The 13,118-nt window shown below is 43.0% G+C and overlaps 1 protein-coding gene across 5 annotated transcripts in view; it reads right to left on the bottom strand.

The window, feature by feature from the left end:
- Positions 1-13,118, bottom strand: part of PTBP2 (polypyrimidine tract binding protein 2) — a 116,390-nt gene that overhangs the window by 65,184 nt on the left and 38,088 nt on the right. For 4 of the 5 annotated variants that reach the window (XM_006114128.2, XM_006114129.2, XM_006114126.2 and 1 more), the window contains exon 3: positions 12,907-12,982. The exons of the other annotated variant lie outside the window; for it this stretch is intronic. In XM_006114128.2, coding sequence (XP_006114190.2) covers positions 12,907-12,982 — 76 coding nt within the window. The remainder of the gene's footprint in view (positions 1-12,906; positions 12,983-13,118) is intronic. 5 annotated transcript variants of the gene reach the window in all.

Below are 13,118 nucleotides of genomic sequence, written 5' to 3'. Positions count from 1 at the left end.
TTTTGCAGAATTTAAAAACAAAGAGGATATAGTTAAATATCAAAACAGCAAGAGTGTGTCTAGACTACAGGTTTTTTTTCAAAAAATGGCCTTTTTTGAAAAAACTTCCCCTGCACCTAGACTGCTGCCACGTTCTTTCGAAAGAAATCGAAAGAACGCAGCAGTTTTTTTGACCATGGAAACCTCATTTTACGAGAAATAACGCCTTTTTCGAAAGCGCTCTTTTGAAAAAAGGCGCTATGTAATGCAAACTGTGCTTTTTCAAAAGAGAACATTCAGACTGCCTGAATGCTCTCTTTCAAAAAAGTGGCTTGCTTTTTAGAAAGTACTGGTTGTAGTCTAGATGATCTTTTTCAAAAGAGGCTTGCAGTCTAGACGTAGCCATAGTGTCTAATTCAACTCTAGTGAGACAAAGTGAAAGCATTTCACGTGATCTATTTTCTAAAATGATAAAAGACATTGAAAAGCACTGAATATTTCAGTCTGGCAATAGACGAATCTACTGATCGTTCAGACATATCACAGCTCATAAACTGGGTATGTTTTTCAATGGCAAAAAGTATGTCGAAGAAATGCTTACTCTGCTACCTTTAACGGGGTCAAACTAGGGGAGAGGAAGTTTATTCTGTGCTGATGGCATTTTTTGAAGGACCAGGAAATGCATTGATTTGAAGAAGCTTACTTCAGTAACAAATGATGCCGTTCCCTTCATTGTTGAAAAAGAGAGGGGCTAATTTCATTGCTGAAGGAAAATCCAGTTTCCAGATTTCTTTTCATACCATTGCATTCTGCACCAAGAACAGTTATGCAGCAAACTGAAGAGAGGATTTCTCAAGAGCACAATGGATAGTGTCATAAAAATCGTCAACTTCGCTGTTGCAAATGCCTTGCCTTTAAACAGACAATTTCGAGCTTTAGTTCAGGAGTATGAAACACAATATGGTGATTTGGCATCGCTTGCAGAAGTTAGATGGCTGAAGTTTATGGATCTACTGTCGGCTGCACGAGTGTTTTTGGAGGCAAAAGGATTGCGAGGATTTACTGTTGTGTTTAGACGAAGAAACATTCCTGCTAAACGTGGCTTTTCTCGCTGATATGACACGTCACTTAAATGCACTCAATCTTAAACTTGGAGGCAAAAAAAAAAAAAAAAAAAATTTGCCTTCTCTGATGTCCGATGTTTCTGCATCTGAAACAAAACTGTCTCTTTTTGCAAATCAGCTACCTGAGAAAGACTTAACTCGTTTTCCCATCCTCAACTCACAAATGACACAGCTGAGTGAACATGCATCTTTTTTGCCTTTTTTTTTTTTTTTAACAGAGTACATCTCAGACCTGAAAATTGAATTTTCTTCTAATTTTCTAGATGTCAAATCCCTGAAGACACAGTTCTTGAATTTACTGAAAATCCATTTTCAGTTGAGGTACAGGCAGGCTCATCTTCAGCAGTGAGATTTGAGAGGGCCACATTTGAAGAAGAGATGACAGACCTACAAAACAACAGTATTCTAAAAGCTAAGCATAAAGAAGAGGACACTGAAACATTCTGGATGACCTACGTATAGGAAGACATGTACCCTGCATTACTAAAATGTGCCAAAAAAGTGCTAACTTGCTTTGAGTCTACATATGTCTATGAAAGTTCATTTTCCACTATGGGAATCCTCAAGTCCAAACTGCACACCTCTTAGAGTATGTCTATACTACAGTACTAATTCGAACTACTTAATTTGAACTAGGCGTTAATCCTCGTAGAATAAGGTTTACCTAGTTCGAATTAAGCGCTCCACTAGTTCGATTTAAATTCGAACTAGTGGTTTGCATGTGTAGCGCATATGTAAGTTAATTTGAACTAACGGCTATTAGTTCGAATTAACTTTGTAGTGTAGATATACCCTTACTGACAGACATCCGACCATCTCCGTGCTGCTACAACGGAATACAAGCCTGATGTGAAACAGCTGGTGAAAAGTTTTCAGATATCTTCACATTGATTGTACTTACACTCCAGTAAATTCCAGTACTGTATTTGCAGTTTTTGTTTGATTTGTTAAAATTGTGAAGCCAAAACAAAAGAGTAGTCAATATAATGGTCTTTGATTGATATGTGGTTTAGTAGTTAAATTCCTGGATTGTCATTGCTCATTAAAAGTGCTGTCATATGGGTGGAAATTGGGTAAATATTGCATTTTATTAATATCAGCAGAACTGACTTAAATGGGGCCTGCGTGTTGTGCAGTCTTGCCTTAGTCCTTGTATTCATGCCCAGCAGTATGAAAGAAGCTATTTGCGTATATATTTGCATGTATATGCAACCACACTTAAGTTGCAGCCCTTAGCATGTGCTGAGTATCATTGTGTCCCTTGGGGCTTCCAAAGCAGAGTAGTTCCGGTTTAAAGGCTGAGATAGAGGTCGGATTCCCTTGCTGTGGAGAGCTGACAAGCGCAGGGATTTTTACCCCCAGAGGGAGAAACCTGCCAGCCACCTTCTCCACTGCCTCCCAGCCCAGGGCTCAAGAAATGGAAGTGAGGGCTGCCACTGGGTCAGCAAGCATCCTGGCCACAACATGTTGACCAGGTCACTAGGCCAGCAGGAATCCTGACCACAACATACTGCCCAGTTGACCTCCATAATCTCAGCCAACTCGGGGTCGGCTATCCCTGGGCTGCTTCCCAGTTCCCCCAGTGGGCCTACCGGGTTCAACCTCTGTTTCTCGGGGTACACTGGGGACAATGGTGCTGGCAGAACGTCCATGGGCTCTGGGTCAATCAGCTGTCCCGAAGTCGCAGCCCAATCTCTGGGGCCCTATAGGGGCCCTGTCAATCCCAGCCCATCTGCTGGTTCCTCTTCCAGGTCAGTAGGAGACCAAGATGACTCACTACAATCACAGAATCCCATTTAATCTCTCTCTGCTTGGAACATCTTTCAGTGAGTCGATATTCTTTCAGTGAGTCAATATTTGTCATATATCAATATAAAAGGATGATTTCATAAACTCTAGAAGAACACATGTTCTACAAAAGCTTTGGATCCTAGCTAGTTTAAATAGGAAACAAGTATGTAATCTTAAACCATCTTCGGAAATAATGGCCAACATTTAGTCCACTAGTTTTTGTCCTTTTGACAAGAGAATTTAAAATACAGCACAACTCTCAGCAGCTGGTGTAAATGTCATAAAACTATTCCTAGAAAAAACTCAGAATCCTGACCTTTAATCTTCAGCAAATAAAGACAAAATTGCCTTCCAGAATACTTAGAGGTTGTTGAGTCAACTCATAGTTCTTGTCTTCACCTTTAAAAGAATCTATTCTAGCATCTAGGATTTTCTTCTCAAATGTTGTTTATGTGCTTTTCATCCAAAGGATTCACACATCACTTGTAAAAAGTAATTTTGACATAGATATAATCACTTCTGGGGTTGACAACTGCAGCAGATCCACATCATTTTGAGGAAAAGGAAAATGCTAGGGTGCAGAAATAGGTGTAAAGGTACTGAAACTAGAAATAATATGGAATAAAAAGATCTGGATCACTGAATAGATAAGGACAAATTACTTTGAAGGCAATATAAATTAAGATTGTTTAATTTGAAGTCTGTTTTGGTGAAGGTCTGTGTAATTTGGAAACCAAGTGCTCCAAATCTTATCATATATTCTGGTTGCAGAATGTTAAACGCTCACCAATTTGTTGATGACTCCGTTCTCGGATTCTAAACTATTCATTTCAACCTGACAAGGTTGTCACAAATGTTAAAGTTTTCCCACTTTTCTGCCTTCATGATCATAGGTGACAATAATTTGTGCAAACAATATAATGCAATAAAAATTAGATATACTTTATCACATTTTATTTTGCAAGTTATCCAAACAAATGAGAAAATAGGAGAAAAGGCAGATGTACATAAAACCTAAAAGGAAAGAAAGGGTGTCTTTGAGTATTTCACAATCTTTTTGAATACGAGAAATTATGACTGATTTTCAAGGGAGAGTAGAGAATTTGGTGCTCAACTTCCACTGAATTTAATGTAAGCTAGAGGTTTAATTTCCTTAGGTTCCTATGAAAATCCCAAATTAAAAACTTAATATTAAGGAATTTCTCGCAGTGGAGTTTTACTATGCATGTTGAGTGCTTTGTTAGCTGAAAGTGCGTATTCTATTTTCCCCTCTTGAAAAACATTATATTTGGTGCAGATTCTATACAACCAAAATCTATAAAACAAGTTTAAGTGAAAGAAATCAGATCTTTTGCTTCTTTCTGTGCATTTATAATTTTTTTAAGTGTTTCAGTGCTTATAAGATGTAGGACTAGAGAGGGGAAGAAAGGAGAAGGCTTTAAAAAAGAAAAATATCATTATAAATCCCTGTTGGGGTAGCACCAGTCATAGGTAGAGTTCTTTGAGCTGCGTGAAGGTAAACTGCTTGCAAGCGCATTTTCTCAAATAGGCAACATCCTGGTATCAAGAAATATAAATTGTCCTTTTATTACTCTTCTTCTATAAAGACATCAACTTAGACAATACTGGATAATCTGACAACAGAAGTAGCAAGGTCATAAATACACGTTTTCCAGGAATAGTAGAAAATGAAGACTAGGAGTAATCAGAAAGAGAAGTTAGGATTCTTGAAAACTACATAGTGTTAAAGAGGAAGACAGAGCCATTTCTCGAGGGTGTTAATGAGTTGCTATAGTTCTAAATCATGCTTTCTTTACAAATGGAGTGATCAAGGATTCTGTTAGGGATCTAAAAAGTTATTTAAAATGTAACCATACAACCACTAAAAATCCTAGTGGTTACACAGCTACACAGTCTGCGGGCTCTGAACTGTAACTGTTTAAACAGTTAACCAATAAGAACCAGCTTATTGTTTTCTATAACGGTTAGATATTGACAGGCCTGCTCCCAGGGAGGCCTTGTTGTGCAGTCTGCAGAATAAATGTATCCTGCAGATCTGGTAACGAAGCTGGAACTGCCAGCCCTGTTCCCAGGGAGCCATTGTGTAACTGTAATGGAAACCAATAGGCTCATGCTTATTGGTTAACTGTTAAAAGAGTTACACTTTTACACCCCTAGATAATAGATTATATCCTCTCTTTATCAGGACTTCATAGCCATGATGTTTTGAGTATGGTAGCAGAACTCTAACTTATGTCTATACCCTTAGATATACATAAATTCAGTGGCAGAGAATCCAGAAGAAAGATTAGAGAACCATTCACCTATTGATCTGCAATACATTTTAAGATGACATTTCAAAGCCATTTGCCTTACGTAGACCTTGTCAAGAATGTGAATAAGAAAAATGCCTGGTTTCTCTTTTAGATTTAATTACACCTTCACTGGCCATTTATGAGTGGTTGAAGAAGAATCTGTAATGACCTCTCACTTGCAAAAAAAAATTCCCTAGCTCTGGATACAGCCAGGATTGTCCATTAGATCTCAGACAAGATGTGAGTCAATATTTTCTTTCAGAGATTTATGTCTCAAAAGTGAGCCGGACTGAGGAAACAGGCTATGTTTTGATTAACTCCTGAAAGTTTTCTCCAAGGATACTTTCAAAAGAGTACCCATCATAAATTCATGAATTATATTACTGCATTCAAGAGCATCTTTCAGGGATTCTTGTATTTCTTTTAACGTTCCTTCTTCTTTTTCCAATATTTACTTCTGCCACTACATTTAGAAGTGGCAGCTGATCTCGGAATGATAAAAGAGCTCAGGTTGAGATTACTGAGTTCATTTAAATTTGTGGTTAGTTTGATTGTAAAATAAAAGTATGGGCTAAGGTTTTTCAAAAGTGATTAGTGACTCTGAATGGCTACCCTGAGATACCGGTAAAGCCTCTGATTTTCTCAAGGGGCCAAACCCCATTTCTCTGAAAATTAAGCCCTACTAGATGTTTTAAGTTGGACATCCAAATTACATCATTAAACCTTGCCCATAATTGCTTTAAAGTGCAATAGTATGGTTAAATAATATTCTTCAATGAAAACTTTAATATACTCAAATAGAATCCCAGTAAACTCAGTCTTTCACAATCAACTGTTGGCCCTTGTAAGGACCTCAGAGGATGGATCAGTTTGAGAAGAAGCATTTCCATTTTAAAGTCAATTCAAACTAATTTGACTTTATGTTTTCATACTGGCTCACTTGAAAAGTGACATTACCTGTAATATAGCAACGAACTTGACAGTAATACAGTTCTTTTATTTATAATTTCTTTAATTGAGTTTTATGGATTTAGTCCTGATGGCCTGCGTGTTTCCTTTACAAATGCATGGAAACTTTGGGGTTTGGTGAATAGGAATCATGGTTTTGCTCAGAAGTTGGAAAAGACAGTAAAGGAAAGATGGCAAGTTAGGACACGCTGCAACTCAAACATATCATTGTTGTCTCCAAGAATTCCTAGAAATGAAAAAGGGATATTCTACACACACAAAAAGGAAACTAGGAGAGCTGGGTAGAAACATGGTGTTCAGAAACTTAAGCTTTCTGCAGTGTTTTTAAAGGTACACCAGAGTCCTTAGAATTCACAGAAGGAAATGCTACCTTTTACTACTGGATTACTACTCATACTACTGGCAACTAGACCACAATGCTGTATTGCTGTGGACCAGTGGTTCCCAACCTTTTTTATACCACAGACCAACAAACTCATTCAAAAATCATTAGCAAACCATCCCAGAAATATTTGCATATGCATAATAGTAAATTTATTTGCATATCTGCATATTCATTGTGGTTATTTTAGCCCATGGTATTTCAGGTGAATCAAAGGAGGGGGGACATGATGGCTATCAAGAATTTGAAAAACTGATGCACACACACATTTAAAAAAAAAATAGTTGCTAATACCTGTTAAAGAGTATTCTCCAGTCCAAATCTTTTGCCTCAATTGCACCAGAATTAAAGAGGCAGTACTAACAGTACTGACACATTCTGCACATTCGTATTTTCCTATGCACTTAATAATTCACGATAATAATGTGTACACCTGCTGGCTGGGAACAGCTAGAAGCCAGGGGGAGGCTCCTGCCGAGCAGGGATGGAGGAGAATGGGGTCACAGGAGCAGCCATCCTTCACCCAGAGCTTGGTCCTGACAGTCAGGGAAGCCGCTCTACACATGGCACTTGACCCTGCTGGCCAGGACAGGCAGTGATCGCCAGAGCTGGAACTGGGATTGCAGTGAGGCTGCCCCAGTAGGATAACCTCACCGTCGTCCCGGGCCCAGCTGTTATACACCCAGCAACCAGCCCCTCCACTCACCCTGTTCCTGCATGCAGAAGTGCCAAGGATGGGAATTCACTAGGAACCCCAACAGGCAGAACGAAATAAAAGCTGGGAGCACAGCCTGGCAACGTGCTGTGGCCCGTCAGATAGGGCCGCTGCTGTGGAGAATTCACCAAAGTAAAGTGGTGATCTAGGGGCTCTTAATTACAGCCAAGCCACTAATTTATTAGAGCAGAGCAGTGTTTCCCAAAGGGTGTTCCACAGAACCCTGGGGTTCCACAAAGTGAAAAGAATGGTTACTTACCTCATAACTGTGATTCTTCAAGATGTGTTGCTCATGTCCATTCCAATTAGGTGTGTGCGCGCAGTGTGCATGCATCGTCAGACGTTTTTCCCTCAGCAGTACCCTTAGGGCCAGCGGGGAGCCCCCTGGAGTGGCTCTGGTATATCGGCCCATATATACCCCTGCTGGCTCCCTCACCCACTCTTTCCTTCTTACCGGAATACTCTGGAGAAAGGGCAGCGGGAGGGGATTCAGAATGGACATGAGCAATACATCTCGAAGAATCACAGTTACAATGTAAGTAACCGTTCTTTCTTCTTTGAGTGATTGCTCATGTGCATTCCAATTAGGTGACTCCAAAGCAGAACCTATGGAGGAGGGCAGGATGTTGACGCTACAGAGGAGCGGAGGACCATCCTGCCCAGGGCAGCGTCTCCCCTGGCTTGATGTGTTAGTGCATAGCGATTGGCAAAGGTATGGACAGAGGACCATGTTGCAGCTCTGCAGATGTCCAGGATGGGAACCTATGCAATGAAAGCAGTGGAAGCTGCCACAGCTCTCGTGGAGTGTGCTCTAAGGGGTGGAGCCCGTACCCCCACTAGGGCATAGCACTCATTGATACAGGCGGTTATCCAGGATAAGATCCACTAGGAAGACACAGGTTGACCCCCTCGCCCATTCGGTGATGGCCACAAAGAGTTGCGGTGACTTCCTGAATGGTTTTGTCCTGTCTACGTAAAAAGCTAATGCCGTGTGCACATCTAAAGTGTGTAAAGCCTGTTCTTTCCCAGACGCATGTGGCTTGGGGTAAAAGTCTGGCAGGAAAATATCCTTGGAGGTGAGGAAAGAAGCCACCACCTTGGGCAGAAAAGCAGGGTGGGGATGGAGCCTAATCTTGTCTTTGAAAAACACCGGGTAGAGGGGATCCAAGGTGAGCGCTCTGAGTTCGGATACCTGCCTAGCAGGTGTGAGTGACACCTTATAAGGTAGGTACAGAAGGGAACACGACGCTAAAGGTTCAAACGGGGGTACCATAAGTTTGGAAAGGACCAGGTTTAGGTCCCACTGGTGGACATGTAGATAGAGCCTGTCCAACCCTTTCAGAAACCTGTTGACCATTGGGTTAGCAAACAGAGTTCCTCCCCTCTCCCCCACAGGTGGAAGGCCGAAATGGCCGCCAAGTGAACCTTGATGGAGGAGGAAGAGAGATCCTGGATCCTGAGGTCTAACAGGTAATCCAGGATCAGGAGGATCACAGCTCACCATAGGTGTACTCCCTTCTGTGCAGCCCAGATACCGAACCGTTTCCACTTAGCCAGGTATGTGGTCCTAGTAGAGGGCTTCCTGCTACCCAGTAGGACTTCTTGGACCCGTTGTGATCACTAAAGTTCCTCGGCTGTTAGCCACGGAGCTTCCGCGCTGTCAAATGCAGCGAGTGCAGGTCCGGGTGGCAGAGCCTGCCCAAGTCCTGAGTAATCAGGTCCGGGAGCAGCGGGAGGGTCACGGGTCTCACATGGCAGGTTGAGGAGGGTTGAGAACCAGTGCTGCCTGGGCCAGGCTGGGGCGATTAAAATCAGAGACGCCCTGAACGCCCGCACCATGAGTAAAACCTTGTAGATTAGCGGGAATGGTGGGAAGGCGTATAGTAGGCCCTGCAGCCAGAGGAGAAGGAGAGCATCTCCCAGTGAGCCCTCTCCCATGAGGAAGCAGAAATGGTGGTACTTCCTGTTCTGCCCTGTGGCAAAGAGGTCCAGATGGGGAGACCCCTAGGCACAGAAGATAAATTGGGCTACATCCCACCTCAAAGACCATTCGTGTCCTGCAAAGGACCTGCTCAGTTTGTCTGCCAGGACGTTTTGGGAGCCCAGCAGGCACGAGGCCGTTGGGTGGATATCCGCCCCAATGCAAAGTTCCCACAGGTGAATCGCCTCCAAGCACAGGCGAGGAGAACAGGCCATGCCTTGTTTGTTTATATACATCACCACTGTCGTTTTGTCTGATAGGATGAGGACAGACTTGCCCCTTAGGTGGAGAAGAAAAACTGCACAAGCCAGTCGGACTCCCCGGAACTCCCTGATGTTGATATGCAGGGAGTTCTTGTCTGCAGACCACATACCTTGCATGTGAAGGTCTCCTTGGTGGGCTCCCCAGCCGGTGTCTGACGCATCCATGACAAGGCGGGTGGACGGTACCAGCCTGGAAAATGGAACCCCTGCGGAGACCTCTGCCTGGCTGGTCTACCAGTTCAGCGCAAGAAGGACAGGGGCAGGGACCGTCACCACCCTGTCCCATGAATGGACGACCGGGTTCTGGATTTGCGATAGCCACATCTGTAGCGGGCACATGCACAGCTTGGTGTGCTGCACTACATAAGTGCAGGTGTCCATGAGACCCAGGAGGTGCATGCAAGTCCGGGCGGTGGTCACTGGAAAGCTCTGGAGTTCCCTGACTGCCGCCTCTATTGTGAAAAAACCAGGAATTTGATAGGTAGGCTTTCGCTGAGGAAGAGTCCAGAGTGGCTCCCACGGACTCTATTATTGGAGTGGGCAGTAGGGCTGACTTATCCAAGTTTAACAAAAAGGCCTAGATTGTCAAAAAGTGCGTGCACTACGATGATGTGGGTTCACACATGCAACTCCAAGTTCCCCCTCAGGAGCCAGTCATCTAGATAGGGGAACACCTGGATATCCCTTTTCCTAAGCGCAGCAGCTACCACCGCCATACATTTGGTGAAGACCCGAGGGGCCGTGGAAATACCAAATGGAAAGGTGAACTGGTAGTGGTCCAGGCCCACAATAAATCTGAGGAATTTGCGGTGGTGGGGGGCGATGGAAATGTGGAAGTAAGCTTCTTTTAAGTTGAGAGCAGCATACCAGTCTCCGGGGACTAGTGAGGGAATTACGGATGCCAACGTTACTATTTTGAATTTTGCTTTGGCGATGAAGGAGTTGAGGCCTCTTAGGTCCAGGATGGGATGCAAGCCCCCTTGGGCCTTCGGGACCAGAAAGTAACGGGACTAGAACCCCCTCCCCCGAAACTCAGGGGGAATGCATTCTACCGCCCCTATCGTAAGGAGATCTTGGACTTCCCCATGGAGCAGAGGCTCGTGAGAGGGGTCCCTGAAAAGGGACGGGCTAGGCAATTGGGATGGGCGAGGGGAGTGGAAAGGGATTACATAACCCCTTTCTACTATCTCGAGCACCCAACAGCCCAAAGTGACAGACCACCAGGCTGGGTAAAGTGGGATAAATGATCCTGGAAGAGAAATGGGGAAACAGGAAGGTTGGCCTCGTAGGTCCCGTCAAAACCCCTGATGTGGACCGGAGGGTTTGTTGGGGGGCCCCTGGTTGTGACCTGGGGTCAGGTGAGGGTGGCACCTATTGTTCCTGACGTACTGCTTCTGCTCCTATGGCAGGAGAAGTCGGTATGTGGACCCTGGGGAGGTGCTCTAGGAACATTCCTAATGGGGAAGGAGCGCCTCTGGGTAGCCGGGGTATGCATGCCCAATGATTTTAGGGTAGCACAGGTGTCTTTCAGGCCATGGGGCCTCTGATCAGTTTGCTCAGAAAAGAGCGAGGGGCCTTCAAAAGAGAGGACTTGGATGGTGTTCTGGTGCTCTAGGGGAACCCCAGAACCCTGTAGCCAGTAAACTGTGGCAGAAGACCACCCCAGAAGCCATTACTCGGGCAGCAGCGTCTGCCACGTCTAGAGCCTACTGGAGAGCTGCCCTGAAAATCGCTCTCCCCTCTTCCATAAGGATGATCTTAAGACGCGACTCTCTTGCGCGTTTCATTCACAGCTTAAACGCCTTGTAGATTTTGCAGGCTTCCCTGAGGTGTGTCTCCCCCAAGCACTTTAAACACGAGCAATGATGGTCACCACGGGGCATAGGCTTGTGGCACTTTTTGCAGGACTTAAAGCCTTGCGAGCCAGGCATGCCCTGCTGCGGGCGCACAGCGCGCCACGGCAGGGAACAGCAACGAAAACAATAAAAGAGTCTTTAACTTAACTGAAGGTACTTAAGCTAACTGAAGAAACAAAGAACAATACTGAAGGTAACTATGCTAGACGAGTTGAGAGTTGTTCCAACAACCGTCACGTTGGTAAGAAGGAACTCAGTGGGTGAGGAGCCAGCAGGAGTATATATGGGCCGATATACGGGCACCACTCCAGGGGGCTCCCCGCTGGCCCTAAGGATACTGCTAAGGGAAAAACTTCGGACGACACAGGCACACTGTGCGCACACAATTAACTGAAATGCACATGAGCAATCACTCAAAGAAGAAATAAAGGTTCAACAAGAAAATTCCATTATAACAACATTTTATGATTTAAAAAAATAATGTAATTTTTGTTTTTAAATATGTGCAATTAAACTAAATGATGATCTCATGACCTTGTTTAGCATTTGTTTATTATTATCCTTATTTATTTGTGGTCTACTTTTTCAGCTCCACATATTAGACTGTTATTAGGGGTTCCGCAAAATTCTTTTGCATTTAAAAGGGTTCTGTGGCCAAATAAAATTGGGAAACACTGGACTAGAGGTATGAACTACACTATTTGCCACTAGAATCAGAAAGACCTTACAAGGCAAGTATGCCAAAACAGCAGATGACCAAAACTCTTTTGATACACACAATTATTTCAGAATGTAAGAAAATTGTAAAAGAAAGGGGAACAGGTTTTAATCACTAAACACCAATTTATCTGGAAACCCCAAATAAATTGCCTTGCCATCTTTCCTTTATAGTATTTTCCATCTTCTGAGCAAAATCATGATTCTTCCTCCCCAAACCCCAAAGTTTCCATGCATTTCTAAGGGAATCATGAAAGAGAAACACTAACATGCTGAACTGAAGCGCTGTTGTGAGTTTAAAGCTGCCTCCATACTAAGGCAGTGAACTAGGATCAGAGTCTAGTGCTGTGGCAGTCTAGCTGAAAAGTTATTAGAATTGTAATAATTCATAAATTTACTCCACTACTGTGAAAGAAACAGGCTAATCCAGCAGGGTTACCCAGACAAGTGGATGCCTACACATAACAAGCTCTGATAGTAGGTCCAGTTAGTCACTGTTTACTCCTTAATTTGAAAAGAATTGTATAACTTGTTCTATTTTTAAAAAGTAATTTCTTTCATGTCTCATTTCAGTTTCCTAGCCCTAGGAATTGTTTTATTATCTGTAAATTTCCATTAAATTTAATTAGTTCACTCTTCTCAAATATTTGAGAGTTTGACTGCAATGCTCTTAAAGTATGGGGCATGTCAACAATTTATTCTAGTACAATAGGATGGAATCCACTTTTACAATTTTACTTTTACTATTTTCCCCTGGTAAAATAAGAAAAAGATTCTGAGATTAAATGTTAGATTTCTCCTTTGAAACACTTACCAGTAACTACCATGCTGCTCATGTTAGAGTTCGGGCTATTGAGTACACTGCCTGAAAGAAGTTCGTCAGATCCTCTCTAAAAAGAAAGAGACAGTAAGAGATTTTTCTTCTATCTTTGCATCTTTAAAGTTGATATTAAAAATATCAGTTTGACAGGGCAAATCCCTTCAGAGAGCTTTAAATGAACATGACAGAACCTGTTAAGATTTTGC

This window comes from Pelodiscus sinensis, chromosome 9 (assembly GCF_049634645.1).
Source record: "Pelodiscus sinensis isolate JC-2024 chromosome 9, ASM4963464v1, whole genome shotgun sequence".
Lineage (NCBI taxonomy): Eukaryota > Metazoa > Chordata > Testudines > Trionychidae > Pelodiscus > Pelodiscus sinensis.
Note: the sequence above shows the minus strand (reverse complement) of the source record. Positions and strands in the feature narration are given on the sequence as shown.